Source organism: Trichoplusia ni, chromosome 8 (genome assembly GCF_003590095.1).
Source record: "Trichoplusia ni isolate ovarian cell line Hi5 chromosome 8, tn1, whole genome shotgun sequence".
NCBI classification, from domain to species: Eukaryota; Metazoa; Arthropoda; class Insecta; order Lepidoptera; family Noctuidae; genus Trichoplusia; species Trichoplusia ni.
This window is the reverse complement of record NC_039485.1, coordinates 3,266,951-3,284,260: the sequence shown is the minus strand read 5'-3', so window position 1 is coordinate 3,284,260 and position 17,310 is coordinate 3,266,951. Positions and strand designations below refer to the sequence as shown.

The window sequence follows — 17,310 nt, the reverse complement described above, 5'->3', positions numbered from 1 at the left end:
GACCTCAACCACTCAGCTGTCCGTGCAGTCGTTTTACTTATGTTTCAATCTATTTCTTAACAGACTGTACACCAAAGAGAGCCAGATTGGTAACCAACCTTATACTAGTGATCCAGGAATAACCTCCGTGTAACATGTCAATCAACCTTGTGAACCATACACGAAATAGAACAACAAAAATTCTCGATAAAAGTTTAATTTTTCAAATGTAGATACTGTTACAAATTTTATAAAACAATCGAACTCACATTTAATATGGTACAAACTCGATTTAAATAATTTAACTTGTTTATAAAATAAATTAATATGAAACATTTAAATTCCATTGTAACAATTAATAAACCTTTAATAATAATGCAAGGAAAAACAATAAAATAAGAAGAAGAGGTACTCAGGTGGTATAAAAATAAATAAATCGCTATACGTACTCGTAATAATGACTAAGACTTAATTAAAAATAAATATATTAATACTAATGACAAGTTATTTTAAATTACAATCTAGCGGTTCACCTAAGCTGATATTTCGTATAATATATTTTCCGTTGCCCCTACTTCGAACATACATTCGAAAAGAGGTAACAGAAGATTGTACTTACAATATTTTAATACTACAATTTGTGTTTATAATTTGTTCTAACATCGCATCGTGAAACAAAACAATAATTCAACAACCTTACAAAGTCAACCACAAGCTGAAACAAACGGCTGAATTAAATGTCAACTCAACTGTTTCAATAGGAATCAATACGATTTAACTGAAGTTCAACGGATTTGTTAACCTTAAAGTAGTTTGAATTAATACTAAATAAGGGTTCCCAGATTAACTACATTCATTTGAGCACACATATAACACGCAAATAAATAATTGGCATGGTCTATATACTTCAGTCTCATCACACTATGTACAAATTAGGTTTATACCGTCCGTTACGAGTAGAAGCGGCTTTTTGAAATTACATGTGCGGTGGGTGGGTGCGGCCTGGCTATCGTCGTCACGGCGGCTGTCTTCTTCTTCAGATTGGTTAGAGGCCGTAACTTTAGGAATAGAACCGCTGACACAGCGCACGAACATAATAACGTAGCTAGAAGAGCTCCCAGTGTAGCAGCAAATCCAGGAGTTGTCATACAAACGAGACCAGGCGTGGGAATAACTTTAGGAGCAGCGGTTTCTTCTGAAGTATCCATATTCAAGTCGCCAGCTGATACCACACGAATCACTCGGTTTACGCCAACTTCCTTTTCAGGGGAAGTCGCTCTCCTTTGCCTCCTGACTCGCCTCTCGTCACGTCTTGCTTCAATACCGACTTGTTGGTAGGCGTCAATCTGAGGTGGCCCGTACTCAGCGTGAGGAGCAATCACGTTCGGGTTTCCGTCGGAACACTGTTCGGGGCAACGGTATCTGCAAATCTGGATAGTACACTGGAAGTGGACTTCCATCGAGTCAGGGAACTTGAAGGCTTGGAAGTGAGCGTATGACAGTACACTTGCACTAGCTCCGAAGTTCTTAATCTTTGTGAATCTGGACATCAGTTTCGGTCTGGTAACACAGCCTCGCCTATCGACTAATTGTATAGGAGCGCGTTGACCATCGTGAGCTACACAGTCTCGGACTAACATATCGAATTTAGTGTCGTCATCCTTAATCGCAAGAACCATCGTCATTGTTTGACCAATCTTCACCAATCCTGATACTTCAGAAGCCCAAGGTCCCTTGCCTACTTGAATTTGCATCCAGCAACCAACATTGTCTCCGGCAAAGTCAGCTCGTACAACATCTAACATATCTACTGGGAACGGACGGAATGTGACGGCCTTTTCATATTGGTCGTGCCATGTGCATCGGAGTTTTCGTGCTTGATCCCAAACCTCCTGCACTTGAGGGTCGTATTGTATGACAATAACGTTCTCGAAGTAAGTGCCAGCAGCTGCTACGTCTCCTCTGTATCTCGGGTCTCCACTGCCTGCGGTTCCACAAGCATGGGCTCCGATTTCGAACGACGCTGAAGTTCTTCCTAGGTTAGGAGGAAGATGCACGCATTGATGGTTGGAGTAGTGTCCTTTTGAGAACACGATACCGAAGAACGGTTTGTCGAAGCTGAGGAAAACTCTCATTGCGTTTTTCTCGCACTTCACATCAAGAGAGACGATTTTGGGCATGTCGGGTGCTGGTGCTGGCCAGACGTCACCGGCTCCGCTGAACACCTTATCGCTAGCGGCGGTCTGGGCGTCAGCCGGGGGTGCGGGCGGCGGTGGCGGCCCTCGGAAGCCAGGCCCGACATCGTTTTTGTGGTGATTCACTGGAGGCCCCAACGCAAACGGTTTCGAATGAATCTGATGGTGGTTCGTGATTCTAGGCATGCCTGAAACGTGAACATAAAATAATGATTATTTAACCGTTACTTACTTTTGCAAAGTAACAATAGCAAAAAAGAAAACAAAAATACTGAACAGAGAAATCAATTAGTTGCCTACGACGTGAGCACAGGCGAAAGCCAGATAATGAATCGTCGATAACAATGTAAGATGCCAAGTTGGGAGATAAGATCTTATCGATATTATTAAGTGTATGGTGCTTCGGAAGGCTGTGGTATAATGGTATCTTCATTACATTTATAGATAACTTCATTCACAAATTTATAATTGAAGATGTTGAAAAAATTAGTAATATTTGAGGTTGTTACCTAATGGGTGATGAGCCTGATGATGTGGTGGGTTCTGCCTCCGGTTGTGGGGTGGTGGTGCTGGTGGGGGCGGTCCATTGTAAGCGTGGCTAGGGGTGTCTCTCTCGGAAGATTCCATAGCTAGCTGATCCCCAGAAGGCTCGGCAGCGCTGCTGGTGTCAGATCCAGCGCCTCCGCCACCACCGCCGCTCTCGTTCGAAGATTGGTCACTGAGTGCGCCGCTCTGGAATTAAAAGAAAATCGATTTGTAATAAAAAATCTTGATAAAATAAATGGAAGTTTTCCAGAGAAGAAGCAATTTGATCGTTCTGAGTATTTTATTTTGCAGTTGGTAATCTAATACGTAGGTCAGTTGTGACACAGTACGCCGTATATTAATAAATCTGTCAAGTATCACTTTTCACTATGCCCTAAAAAAGCGTAACGTAAAACTAGTTGTGCATGTTAACCACAAACGTATGTACTTCCGAAACCTCATAACTTAAAGTGAGCCGAAAAAAATCTCGTTTTTGGTTGTTCACACGCCCAGCTTTCACTATACAACGTAGGCATTATTTTAAATGTTATTTAATACGACACACTGGCCGTTTTACGGCGCGTCAAAGGTTATACGACATTGAACGATGTTCGAGGTCAGGACAAACGAAATGCAGATGATTATGGATATTTTGCTGATAGTGGAAATAAGCTAAAGGAAGTTAAGGCAATGTGATAAACAAGCGTGATAAATTGCTGAATGAGCTCGTCCGTTTCGTCCATAAGAAGCTTTGGCCGGCTTTTCATCTCATATAAATGAAAAAGGCAATTTGTTTGAAATGGATAAGGATTAAGGCAAGGGATTAGGCTTGGTCCCTTTCATTACTCTCCTCAACATCAATAGAGCTGCCACTTAACTGCGTATACACGAAGATTGATTGCTCATAAACTTGTATTATAATTAGTTTAGTCAACTTCCTGGGTCCACCGTCCACGAAGACTCATGTGAAAGTTGTTCCATAATTTGGTTCCCGTTCTTATACCATCAGGTTGCTCCGGTTTTCAAATATTTTCCATAGCAACTGGTTTTGGAAATTAGATGAACCGGTACAGAATTTATTATGATAATTGTATTTTTTTAGATTGTGGTCTTCTTGGAGGTGTGGCGATTTAAATGTTTTGGGTCTCTAGGTTGTATATATTAGCAATTTTTTTATGCTATTAATAAAGAGATAATTATGGGTGGCGCCAGATTTATATTGAATTACAAATTGACAGTTACTTTCATCATCATAATATATTATAATGCTAAAGAAATTGCATACTTTCTATTTGGGAAACTAAATTTTTGCGATTATTTCAGACTTAAAATATTTATTAGGATATAAATGTTCAGATTTGAATATAAAAATATGTGGTTTCACTTTTAAAACTTGGAAAAAGACGAAAAGATCGAGTGTTCAGACACTTAACCCTCAAAAACTCAAGTCACCTTTCGGAGTCGTGAAAACCACAACAATTCTTGTCCCCAATCCTACTTATACATATTTCATACCGTGGGTGTCGCCTCATACAAGACACCATTTTATTGAGCGTCATCAAGTGTTTTACAACTCTCATTTGTTTTGCCTCCGGCTATGAAATTAGAAAGTATCGACTGTTAGATACAATTTTTCGATAAAGATTTATTTGAGGGTTATGCCTTCAAGTGATTCCAGTAATTATTTGTATGGGATACACGGATACATGGTACGGAGGTAAGATTGATATGTGTTGCGTAATGGGAGAAAGTTGTTGGAGGAATTTTGTTGGGTTATAGATGTGTTCTTGCTTGAGTTGAGGATGCTGGGGAATTTGTTTTGTGAGCTGAATAATAAAGGCAACTAACTATACATAGACTTAATATTTAAGTATGGTGTTAGGAAAAAAATATTTGTCATTTATTTTAGAGTTTCTTTATCAGAGATGAAAACGGAATTACCGTCATGCGTCACATTTTTGTAAAATATTGTAACAACAGTCTTATTTTAACTCAATCAAAACAACAATCAGTTGAATCAGGATTAACTTACTTAACAAAATTTAGACCATTTCAGAGAAATGTCACTCTAAATCATCTTCTAAAAAAAATCCAAGTCTACAAATTCGAAATTCCACTTCATCTCACATTTATCAAACCCGCGAAATCAGACATCAAACGTCAATACAACATAAAAATCTGATCAAGAAAACCTACCGAGCTGATCGCTTCATATAAGGCATAAGGCCTTAGAAGCGGCCACAAGTGCAGTGTGTCAGCCCGGTCAATGAACCCGACGGACTAATTTTACTTTCATTAAATCGCTGATGGTCTACAGTGGCTAAGTCACGTTGTTCCGACTTGTAACTTTACCGGTTAGTTGAATAATTAGTCGGGGATGAGCATGTTTTATTTCAACCCTTTTGTAGATTTCGAGAGGTTGAATTTAAGGGGTAGTTTCTTCCTGATAATTGTGACGTCTAACATTTTAACCTTGTTTATAGACATAGTGTAAGCATGCAATGAATACGCTTCATATTTGTTTGAATAAAAATAATTAATTGTACAGGGCAGGGCTCCATTCCACAGAATAATGGTAGATTCAACATTTCATTCATTTCAACATTTCATTCATTCATTCTTTCAACTTATTGATTTCTAAGAAAAGCCTAAGAAAGCAAACTTCACTTAGAAACCAACGAAAACTCACAAAAGAAAATTAGACACTAAGATTTTTTTATGAGCAATTGTCTTTATCATAATTACGCGTACCATAGCAACATAAAAAAAAATACATTTCTTGTAACACAAGCATGTAACTATAAAGTGAAACAACAATTGTCGTAGTGAGCAGGATTTCAAGTCCGATGTGTGTCGTCGCTGTAGGTCGCATTGCCGTCTGGGAAAGCTGGCTTTTACTCTTTCCACGACACCTGGCTATTGTCATAAAGCGTCATGAGTGGTGTGCATTTCATTATCTTAAGTTTCTTTGGTCTTTACTTCTATGTTTTTTGGAAGAAACATATTTTGAGCGCGTGGGCTGATTCGGGCTGCCAAGGACAGAGAATCGTGGAATGTTAGTGAGGGCTTCGCCCGGTAGTGGGGCACAGAGGGCTACATAAAAAATGAAGCTAATTTTAATCAAACATTGTTGTCGTATTATTTACAACTCTTTTCATTCACAGGATCACTTCATGGGAAGACACCTTACACATGTCACATGTAGAAAAAGCTAATCAAGTGGAGAAATGTAAACTAAAATAAGATAGGACATCTATCAGAAGCCATTTATCCCTGCTCTATAGGAAAACAGATATATATATATTTGTACCAAAGGAACTTAGCCTAAAGAGTCCGAATATGATAAGTTTCAGACTACCCGTGGCCATATTCTGACTACCTAAAATGTTATCTTTGTCATTAAAATGACGTACGTAAAAATCACACAAACTTATACGCATAAGCATAACGCATATATTACAAATATAAATAAGTATATTGTTTCAATAAATCCAATGTAACATTGATACCAACCTTAAGCAATTTATCAACAGGCGCAAGCGCCTCTACACTCAGTAACAACTAAACGTGTACATCGATGTTTGTTTTGATCGGGTTCAGTAGCCTTCTTACTTTCCACAGTAGGGTAAACAGGTAAGACAGACGGAACTGGCTGTGTGTACGTCCGTCACAAGACTGGGTCGCCGTGACCATGTTTGGGGGTCCTACCCGGTGACCGTATTAGATACTCTCCTAGTTTTCCGATATCGCGTACCGTACCGATTTTAATCTGATGTAGGTTTGATTTGTTGATTGCGTTTTGTTTTTTATAACAATGCACATAAAGGGGTATAGGCCTATGCCGTTGAGTGGAAAAAATATTTTTAACAGATTAAGGTGCACGCAACATTGAATAGAAATTTGATGAAATCTGACACTATTCGTGTTCTCTTAAGAATTTAGCCGACAAAATAATTTATTCAGTACGGGTCGAAAAACTCACAGTCAATAGACTGAATTTCCAAATTTTCATTAAAAAATGCTTACGAAAAAGCAAGGCCCTGGAAACTTGATGGGATGATTGTTTATTTTGTGTTATTCTATTGACACAATACATTTTGCAGTTTTTAACACCAGACTGTCATGTTTGATGAATTGTAATAGACAATTCAAGGTCCCTTTTATATATTTCAAAACTATTAGTACATAAAACTTCCACGTTTATTGTTTTTAAGGCTACTAAATAAATCGCAGTCTGCTTTTACGTTAGTACATTAAATAGTCTCTTACCTTTAGCATTCGAGATAGTGAGTCAGACTCAGCTACTACGTACAAGTCGATCAAATATTCAGAAGCATTTTCGAATATTTATTGACTTTCAGTCAACCGTAAAGAACGATCGGTTGAAAAGCTCCAGTAAAATATATTTAGTATCTTCAAAAAATGTTTCGTTAAGCTACATGTATAGTATATCTGTATTCTCTCTTGTAAGTTTCATATTTCTTCGATTTTAAATAGTTACAATTGATGTGTAAATCATAAAAATAAATAACACACTTCCCTTAAAATGGTTCAATTTCAAAATTGTGGTCTTTATCTGGATGGGATATCATCGAATGATTCCTTCATTCATTGGTATCCCATCCATGGGACTTTGGCTGACTATAAAACCCATTCATGTTCCTTCCTTTGCCCTTTGTATACCGGGACCGCGGTCACCCTTTCGGACTATTTCGCTGATCCGGCAGACATCATAACGATGCCTTACCTTGCTAACATCTCTTTGAACACAAACGTACCATCCTGGTATTCGTTATACAATACGCCGAGTCAAGTCACCTAACTTACATACATATATATATATTAATCACGTCAGATCTGTTTCTGTTTTTAATAGAAGCTTTCACGGCATTTCTACAAATAGCAATACTTTAACCAAACATAAAACTCATTCAATTGACCACTAACTGGAAAATCACTTAACTAAACGATACAAGAAGTAAATTATAGCAATTTTTGTGAAAATACGCAATGCAAACAGTCTTTACGGTTTCTTTGCGGCGACTAGTGATGTACCATAAACGGAATCGATTAAATCGATTAACTTTCCATAGTGATCCCGATGTTGGGATTAAGAAAACATGTGGGGTCATTAAGTTGTCTTTGAGTTGATGTTTAATTGTTTTTTATTGCTTGTTACTGACCTGCTGCTAGCACTGTGGTATTTCACTATGGGATTTATGTTTTAGTTAAAAAGCAGGATGTGGATTCAATAGGAAATTAGAGTAAACAGAGGTTATTGTGTGTGTGCGTATGTATGTTGTAAGTATAAGTTTTAATTGTATGTTCTTTGCTAATTTATAAGCTACAAGCTACATTTATACATAGGTATACATACCTACATATATTTTGTTCATGTATCTAAAGTACGGTATCCAGGTATTATATGTACATTCAATAATAGAAAAATCCATGCCGTTTTTGCTTAATATATTAACATCTAAACTTTACATATCTACAAAAACTCCAAGTTTTTTATACAAATCCTCTTTTTTTCATTATTAAAGAAAAACATCACTTCCACCAATATACCGTACACTGCTCACCTCATAGTCACAAAAGCGTGATGGTTACTTTCTCATGAGCGCTCTACTTCCACGCCACGGTATACAATTCGTATTAATATATTTGCGGTAATTAGATATTTTGTTCAGCAAGCATCAAGTTTATTCAAAGTTTAAATTGTTTGTTGAATTTGTTAACAATGTTTATAATACCGTTTATTAAATAATGTGTGGGTTTAGGGATGTTATTGGTTGAATTCTATGGGTAAATAATTCTAAAAAACTTTTGCAGACGCAGATTTGTTTGACTCAGATAATTCGATTTTTTTTTCATTAACCCAAGACGCAATAATAGGATTTAGCGATTAGTTAGCTTGTTTTTTTTACTAAAGAATATATATGATGAATCGATTGAGCTGATTCAAAGTTGTGGGTTTTTAATTTGAGTTCAATTCATTAAGAAAATGTGTGATCATATGTTGTGTGTCTGAGTGTAAATTAAGTAAAATATGTCATCTAGTATTCAAAACAAAGGCTAGACGGCGAAATAATGTTTCAAATATTATATCGGTCGACTTCAACCAATAACATGATTATCATGGTAATGAGTAAACGTATGATGCGACATTCAAAGACTTTACAACTAACGTGTCTGTCGTCGCGCGCTCATTAGCAAGTAAACAAAACTAATTAGAAGAAACGCAACCGCTATTATATTCATAAAAAAATATTATATACGATGAAATGTGTCTAAGTTTTAAAAGTATAATTATAAATGCCGGATTAACAATACTGAACACAAAATATGATCGTGAAAATGTTGGAAAAATCATTTGTTTCGTGTCTAAATGTTGTGATGAAAATATAATCCCCAATCACCAGTTCTGGTATTTTGTTTTGTGCAACGATTAATGCGTGTCATATTATATTAAATATATTTTGTATCACACACGCTAGCACAGCTAATAATGCGAATTAGTAGTTTTTAGACTTTTAATCTTCGAGAATAAAATTATTAATTGAATGCTTTACATTTTAATTTGACGTACACGATGATAGCCAACTTTATTGATTGGATTAAGATTAAGTGCTTTATTTATTAAAACTATTTAGAAAAGTACAGACATTATCTTCTAAGAACCACGAAACCAAGAGACTGTTATAAAAAGACTGTTACATACAATCCGAAACAAACGCTAATCAGCTAATTATATTTTTGTAAGAGAATCCATTTATTGTCGAGATATTCCTGGTTTGCTTGAAGAAAATTCTTCTAGCGTAATATACACGCTTTATGTTTTGAACACGTTTTTAAATGGGTCTAGTCCTACATATGCCCGTCATTGCAAGCCAGAATCTACAATAAAACAAACCGATATCATATACTTACATAAGCTCGTTGTGTCCTAGAGAAAATATCGACTCTCTTGGAACTGTTAAAAACGTTATACAATAAATAATAAGTTATAGCTATTGTCAGCAAATCATTGAGCAGGTAACGGAAAAATTTTCCTCTTTTCAAAAGCGTACGTTCCGTTCTTACGGTCCAATGAAATTTTAATCGCACCAATCTTACATGGTCTGTTAATTTTCGATTAATCTTCTAATATAAAATGTGTAGTTTACGTTTGTTCAAAGTATATTTATGTGTATCGAACAGCTATTGTTGCTGGGTGATCTAATTTTGTGAAATATTTGAAATTTTATAATGATTTTCTTTACGTTCGTACCCAGAACACAGGTATTTAGAGTTATCATACTGAAAATATTGAATGGACATAATATTTCTGATCTATATAAAATGATCGTGTTATGTTACCATACTCCTTCGAAAAGACTTGACATAGGTATTTTAATAAAATTAATATGCAAATTTAATAGTTTTCACAATTGACTGCTATCTATTTTTCTAAGTGATCTCGTTCCGCCTAACATATTTTCTTCGTAACTATGTATTGCTTTTTCTAAGCCATAAATACCCTACAAATAATTCATATGGCCAAACAATATTTGTCGAAATGAAATGGTGATTGAACTTGGCACCCAAAAACACAAGTTATATGGAAAGTAACGAAATGATAATGAAGGAGAGCAGAGAATACTTAAATTTATTCTTAAGTAAATTAATATTAATTCCAGATATGCTTACAGTTTTCTTTGCGATGACAAATCTAATCAATTCTCACTAAACAACAGTATTGCAGATCAACACTCAGAATCGTTCACTCCATATAAATCTATGATCATACAAAAACATCTAACGGAAAATCTAGCTTACTAACCCACTAATAAAGAGTACTAATTAACATAGAATCTAGGCTAAGGACTTTAATGTAATGACCTATGAATGATTCATGAAGATTCAAAGCAATCATAATGTTTTCAACCACCTTTGAAAGTGGTATAATTCCTGGTGTGGGAGCGAGATAGTACTCTCCACATACATATTACACGGAATAAAGCGCCATCCCTCTTCCACAATTGTAATGAAGCCTTAAAATGTGGTGATAGGTAATCAGAACCTGTCAATAACAGTCAAATGTTCGAAGGCTCTCTCAAAGGCTCTCATTGATCACTGTTTATTTATTCAATCGATTCATTCGGTTTCTAATTATGAAATTGATTTCAAACTTATTGGTAGTTTAAAGTAAATATTATGATTTGAAAAGTCGATTGAATTATGTTTTATCGGTTTAAGAGATTATTCAGTAGGAATTTTATGTAATTGCTAGATTATATATAATTGGCAAACTGTACGTACTTTAGTATTATGTTAAGGCTTCTTTCAAAAATGATTTTAGTATACTTCTACCATCACGTGATTATTGCAAATTAATAACATAAGATATGTATAACATCTTATAACATTTAAGGTTATATAATGTGAAAATAACATACTAACAAATTAAACGATTTTATTTTTACTTGTAAATAAGTTAACGTAGGCAATACTATTTTTATACATACAATCTTCGTTTTCTTGGGCGATCGTGCTCTTCCTAATTATTCAGCATAGCTTAACTGGAGCAATCGCTATATTTATGATGAAATGATATTGAAAATAAATACTGTATTAAAAATAAACACCAAGACTCTACAAAGTGCTAGATGCAATTTACGTAACCGCCCTAGTTATTCGATTTGTGCACCTCTCTGGCAAGCGGAGTCGTATCTAATAATGTTAACATTTTATCGATAAGGCGCTTGTCACAGACGTAGCCTATTTAGCTGTCGTGTACTATCTTTTAGGATATACAGGTTGTATTTTTCTTATTCCTACATTGATAACAAAATTGAAAAGTAGAGTTTTTGAATTTTAATTTAAAATGTTGTAAAAAGTTCTGCGTATGTATAATACTCATGTACTATATGTTGATAGAGTTACATTTAGTCATCAATTTTAGCCTAAGATGTGGCATAGAAAATAAAATGTGCTTAAAATCAATACCACAAAAAATATTCGACTTAATTATATTTTAATCATAATTTTTCTCTTTGAGATCTTTGCTCATCGGGGGAACAGAAAATAGGCTCTATAATTTTTTTTTCTTTAACCTATGTTGTAACAATAAAAATTTTGCATAAAGGTTTAATGTCAATATACTTTCAAAAGTATGGATTTTGTCAAGGCTAAGGTAATTTTATTCTAAACAAACAAAAGCTAGAGGTATAAGGTCACGCCCAGACAATGAAAATTAGCATAAAGAAATAGACAGGTGTGTTATTCATAAACATTACTATTTAATAAACAATAGCTTTCTTCATTCTCATTGGCTGGTTAAATTTGGTGAAGGATACGTGATCGAACTAAATTATGAAGAAAACATTTTTATTGGTGCGTTTGGGTATGATTTACTGTGACTTTTTAACCAATGATAAGGTTTATCTAGCAGTGAGTGCACAGGGCCAAAAATATGATGTTCTATGATAAAATGCACTAATTTTAGAACTTTTTACTTAAGTATGGTGAAAATAATTGAATAATAATTAAAAAAAAACGGCAAAATGAAATTAAAGATTTCATAAACAATGACCATTTTTGTAATTACAGTTTGTTTAAAGGATTTAATGTGAGTCCAAATGATATGCACATTGTCCACATGCACATTGTTGCTAAGGTCACCCTCCCTATGTATTTGTGTAAGTTTACTACTAAGTGTAATGTGCTGCGATTAATAGAACTATGAATACTTATAGAGACTATTAACTGGAAAATATGAGAGCCCAAATCGCCCCACTTCAGTGAAAACTCCTTAAGTTTTCTTAACACTACGTTTTCTTAAGTACTAAAAGTAAATAATGTAAGCTTACCATGTGTAATATGAGCAGTACGCCTATACACAGTCCTCGTAGCCGCATCCTCAACTGTAAACAAACAGACACATTAGTGGAAAAGTTTCACTTTAAGTAAAGACAAAACAAGTATTGAGTATAGAAAGCATGCGGTACGAAGTCAAAGAGAAAAATCTTAAGTAAGCATTGTTAATTAAACGTTTTATTAATTTTAGCTGACAGACAATAGCTTAATTTTGCATTTAATTTGCGCCTTTTTCATTCAGAAATTGAAGTTAAGAAGTGGAGAAATAAAATAATTTGTTTGAGAGTTTCAAAATCGACGCACGCTAAAACTAAACTTTTATGCACGAATAGCCGACTGGCAACGGTCGTCATGTCAAACTTTCTGTACACGTGTCGCGGTTTCGATCCCCGCGTATGGCAAAAAAATTTTAAATCTTGTAATTCCATTAATTCTTGGTCTAAATCTGGGTGCTAATTACTAAAGTAAAACCCCGCGACAAAAAAAAAATCCATTATGCCTTATTAATAAGCTTTACAGGGAATTAATATATAAAGGAAAAAAACTATTCTCATTCATAACCTAAAAAGCATGAAAGTTCTAAAATATAAAAGTGTTTTACCAAACACAGAGCCAAACGGAATTTTATGTCTATTAGCACTTGACTCGGGAAAGTGCATTGTTATCTTATACATTTTATGCTTCACGATTCTCGTTTGAACCTAGGATATAATTTGGCATTGACCAAGTTTGTAGAGAGAAATATATTTAGCGGAGTAGAAAACTAAATTGTATAAAGGATTTGACCTCTTTGTTCTCACAATCGAGTTTTCTTAGTTCTGTTTATTGTATTTTCAAGTCCAATACGACCTAAAGCCATCATCTGATATATTTTGGGAAGATTTTGGGTAAAAGGAGATCTTATTTAATTAAAACAATGATTCTAGCCAGGCCTTTATCTATACGATTCACACTACTATTTACATCACATTTATTCGTGGCTACTTTTGAACGTGCTTTTAACTGTCTCCTAAAAGCGCTGATTCCGATGAAAAATCCCATCCAGTTTCATCGATTCCTAAAAATAATCCCAGAAAAAAACAACTTTATCAAAATTCCAAGAATCAACTTCCAAACATACGTGCTAATACAACTCACACATCAGCAATACAATATCTACTAAAATATAAACGTGGGATAATGAAAGTTGGCAACATAGTAAACGAACCTCTAGAAAATTAAGTTCAACAGAGTCAACCGTCCATTGTTAATCTAAAGAACAATTATGCATGTCTAAAATGGCGTATAAACACTACTTATTATCTACAACAATATAAGCATAGCGTTTAAAGCAAGCATTGTGAAGCAAACATAAGTTCCGTTTGAAAGGAGACGGTGCTATATAAACATGTATAGCTGCATCCTTTTCTTTCATTTCAGAAACGTCATACGGCTTTGTGAACGAAACAATCGTATCATTATCTCATAGAATGTCATTACCAGTAAAGAACCGTCATCGTTTCAGTCTCCCATAATGAACCCACTTTGTCAGCGCCTTGGTACAGTTTCCAAAGATCTAGCACGGAATCAGGTGGCGTATTGTGATTTTGTACCCACGACAGTATTTCTTTGTGAACGGTACAAGTATTTTCATTAGTATCTACTTTATGTTCCATGTTTCTGTGTTTGGAATTCTTGTTATTGGAACGAGTGTAGCTTGGGAATTTATTCCATACTTGAGCGTTGGTTCTGTTATCATTTGTAAATAAAATACGTGGAAGCTATAGAAGGAAGAATAACACCAATAAGTCTAAAGGGTCGTCGAAAAATTATGAAAACAAAAATGTTTTTCGACTGTTCAAAGTTGTTTTTGTTCAGATAATTGAAAATGTTTTCAGAAGTAATTTTTGGGATTCAAAACATGTCATGAACGAAACAGGAAAAAACATTTAAGGTACAAAGGACCCAGAACAAGTGAGTTAAATTTCAATAATGAACTTTCGTAACGATGGCAGTTTGACTTGTGCGGAATGGGCAATTCACTCCAATTTATTAATTGGAAGGACTTTTGTGTAAGATGTATAACAATTATAAATTGTTCTATACCCATTTACCTATAGCATTAGTTGGTCAGGCATTACAATAAATTCTGACCTTGTACTCCATACTAAATTGTTAAGTATAATGGGTTGCTCGGATAGCGAGACGCTCCGTGTAGAACTACGGTATACATGTTCAATGGATTTAGTTTTTGTAATAAAGTTGGGTTTGGTATGATAACAAAAATTTTTACTTGCTTACCATACACAAAGACAGCCAAACCCATAACTAGCATTCGTCGATCACGCAAATTTTGGTCGCGCAGATTAAATTTGAGTATACGTCACACGGCTATCAAAGCAAAGTTAAAAAAGATTTTTTTCTAAATGGCTCTATGGGTTTTGTTTAGCAGTTAGGGATATAGGAGTTAGCATCATTCTTCAATTTAACGTTAAATAGAAATTGATGGAGTAATGCTACGTCGGCACTTTCAAATTCTACTTCATTATTCGATTTTCCTTATGATAATTTCCATCCATCCTGTTAGGAACGTCTTTTATTCTTATCAAACGCACATAAAGACCACAAAAAGAAACTATCTCGCATCGTCGTTCAACAAATTCTTTAACACGTACTCTTAAGTTTTCTCGTAACACATAACCGCAGCCGCGAAAAACTTTCGTTATTATAATAATAAAGTTGATTCTTACAATATATGGTGGAATATGAAAGTGATGGCTTAGTCATGGTACGTTATACGGAATGGGGATCCATGAAGATTTCACAGGTAATACGTAAGAGAAAATGTTTAATTGATTTGTTAATTTATAGAGCTCTGACGAAGTGTGGATTATAACGTAAGGATGTGTATATAAATATCGTTATTTGTATAAAGACCTATACGTCTCCGAGTTTTAGCATAAAACAAACGTTTTAATGTATGTTTCCAACTGTACCTTATCATAGACTTTTCCAAGAAATGTTTGTTTGCGAATCTAATGGTATGTTAAAAATCAATATCTATTTCAATGGCGTTGTCATAGCAACGTCTTACACGTCTCAGATACTGAAATTGGAACGCTAACAATAGAAAGTAAAACCTTCAACGCGTATTACAAGTAAGAATAACAAATGAAGATCACGTATTCTCTAAGAAACATCATCAATAAATATGAAATGCCAAAAGGAATTTGCATTCGTAATAGCATTTTTCTGCGCTCGTAAATCAAAGCTTCATGGATCCTTATCTGCGCATCAATCTGCCTACTTTCGATCGCCGACGCACCAAACGTGTTCATTTAAAACACTGAAGCCTTCTTCTATTAGAAACGCTGGTTCAAGGGTGAATAGGTCAGGCAGACTGCAGGCTGCCGATCGAATCTTAAAAGGAATTTACCCACTTCTTTCCCTTTTGCTCTGGAAAGGGAAAGTTTGTAGTAAGTCCGCGGCGCTCGCTTCGCAAGGCGGAATGCAATTTTGTTATTCATCTGTTTTACCCTCCTACTATCCCACGAATACAAATAGTACAACATACCGCAGCAGGTTATGTGTAATTAAGATGCCAAGGGATTTGTCTTGAGTTGTGTTGTACCAAATAATACATTTTGTAGACAAATAAACTTTCTGACGATCTGAATTAAAAGAGTATTTACATTGAATAAAACTTTCGATTGCATATCACTAGGCGGTCCGACCAAACATCTGATTCAGTTAAAAAACAAAACATCGCGCCTACCGCAGCTTAATTGGCGGGGCTCGCGAAAGTAAAGACGTAGTCACACCGCACTACTTTAATCACCGAATTTTGGGCGTTCCCGCTGAACAAGTTGCTTTTGAGCAAGTGGGCCGTGGGATTACTGGGAGAAAGTACTAGCATGCTGTACCGGAACTCTTTGTAGGCACTTTGGAGTTTTTGCGATGCATTTTCGCTTGTAAGATATGCGGTCGGATTGCGTCCATTGTATAATTGCAGGGTGCGGTGCCCTACGGCCGTTTATTGCACCTCAACGTGACAGCACTAAACGGCGTATATCGGCATCTCTTTCCTACAACAGACTTGCCACGGCCTCTGTTTATTTGCAGATTAACAATTAATAAAACGATCCATTATTTTTATGGCTGCACGGTATTTACGAATCATTCTCGAGTTAAGGTGTGCCCATAAAATTTGATTATAATGTTTCTTGATAGCAGTGTGCAGTGTTACCAGTGTTCTGTGAATTGTTTTGGGTTAATGTTGACTGATAACTTTGATTGCGTTTAATATTGTACTTCTACCGTTAATTGTGTTGAAAGCTTGGTTACTTTTACAACAAATTTGGATACTTTTTTTGTGTTTACATCTGTTCATAAATCCACATTTTCTTTGGTTTTATATATAAACCTATAAATAAATTTATTCGAATAACTTGAAAGTGTATGAACCGAAAGTGTGATGTGATTAAAAGTACTTATATACTACATATATAACCATGAACCTCAAAACTATATAACGTTAAAATCTCCTTAGACCTGCAGAACAACTTTCATCATAATTACCATTACCAAGACCACACCCTTAATGGTTACGGAGGGAGAAAGAGAAAGAGAGAGAGGAGGAAATTCCTTTACAAGTATGTTAACACAGAGGGCGAAAAGAGTGAAAAAAATATATTTTACTCGTATATTTTAGGTCCTATTTCATTTTATATTAAAAATTAAATCTAGTAACTCAATATATTGTACCCATGTC

At 35.2% G+C, this 17,310-nt stretch overlaps 1 protein-coding gene across 1 annotated transcript in view; it reads right to left on the bottom strand.

Moving 5' to 3' along the window:
* Nucleotides 1-359: 359 nt before the first annotated feature.
* Nucleotides 360-17,310, bottom strand: part of LOC113496725 — a 35,179-nt gene continuing 18,228 nt past the window's right edge. The window contains exons 2-4 of the mRNA XM_026876042.1: nucleotides 12,554-12,607; nucleotides 2,684-2,906; nucleotides 360-2,362 (exon numbers count right to left, since the gene is read on the bottom strand). Of these exons, the coding sequence (XP_026731843.1) occupies nucleotides 930-2,362; nucleotides 2,684-2,906; nucleotides 12,554-12,601 (1,704 nt within the window). The 5' untranslated portion in view covers nucleotides 12,602-12,607 and the 3' untranslated portion in view covers nucleotides 360-929. The remainder of the gene's footprint in view (nucleotides 2,363-2,683; nucleotides 2,907-12,553; nucleotides 12,608-17,310) is intronic.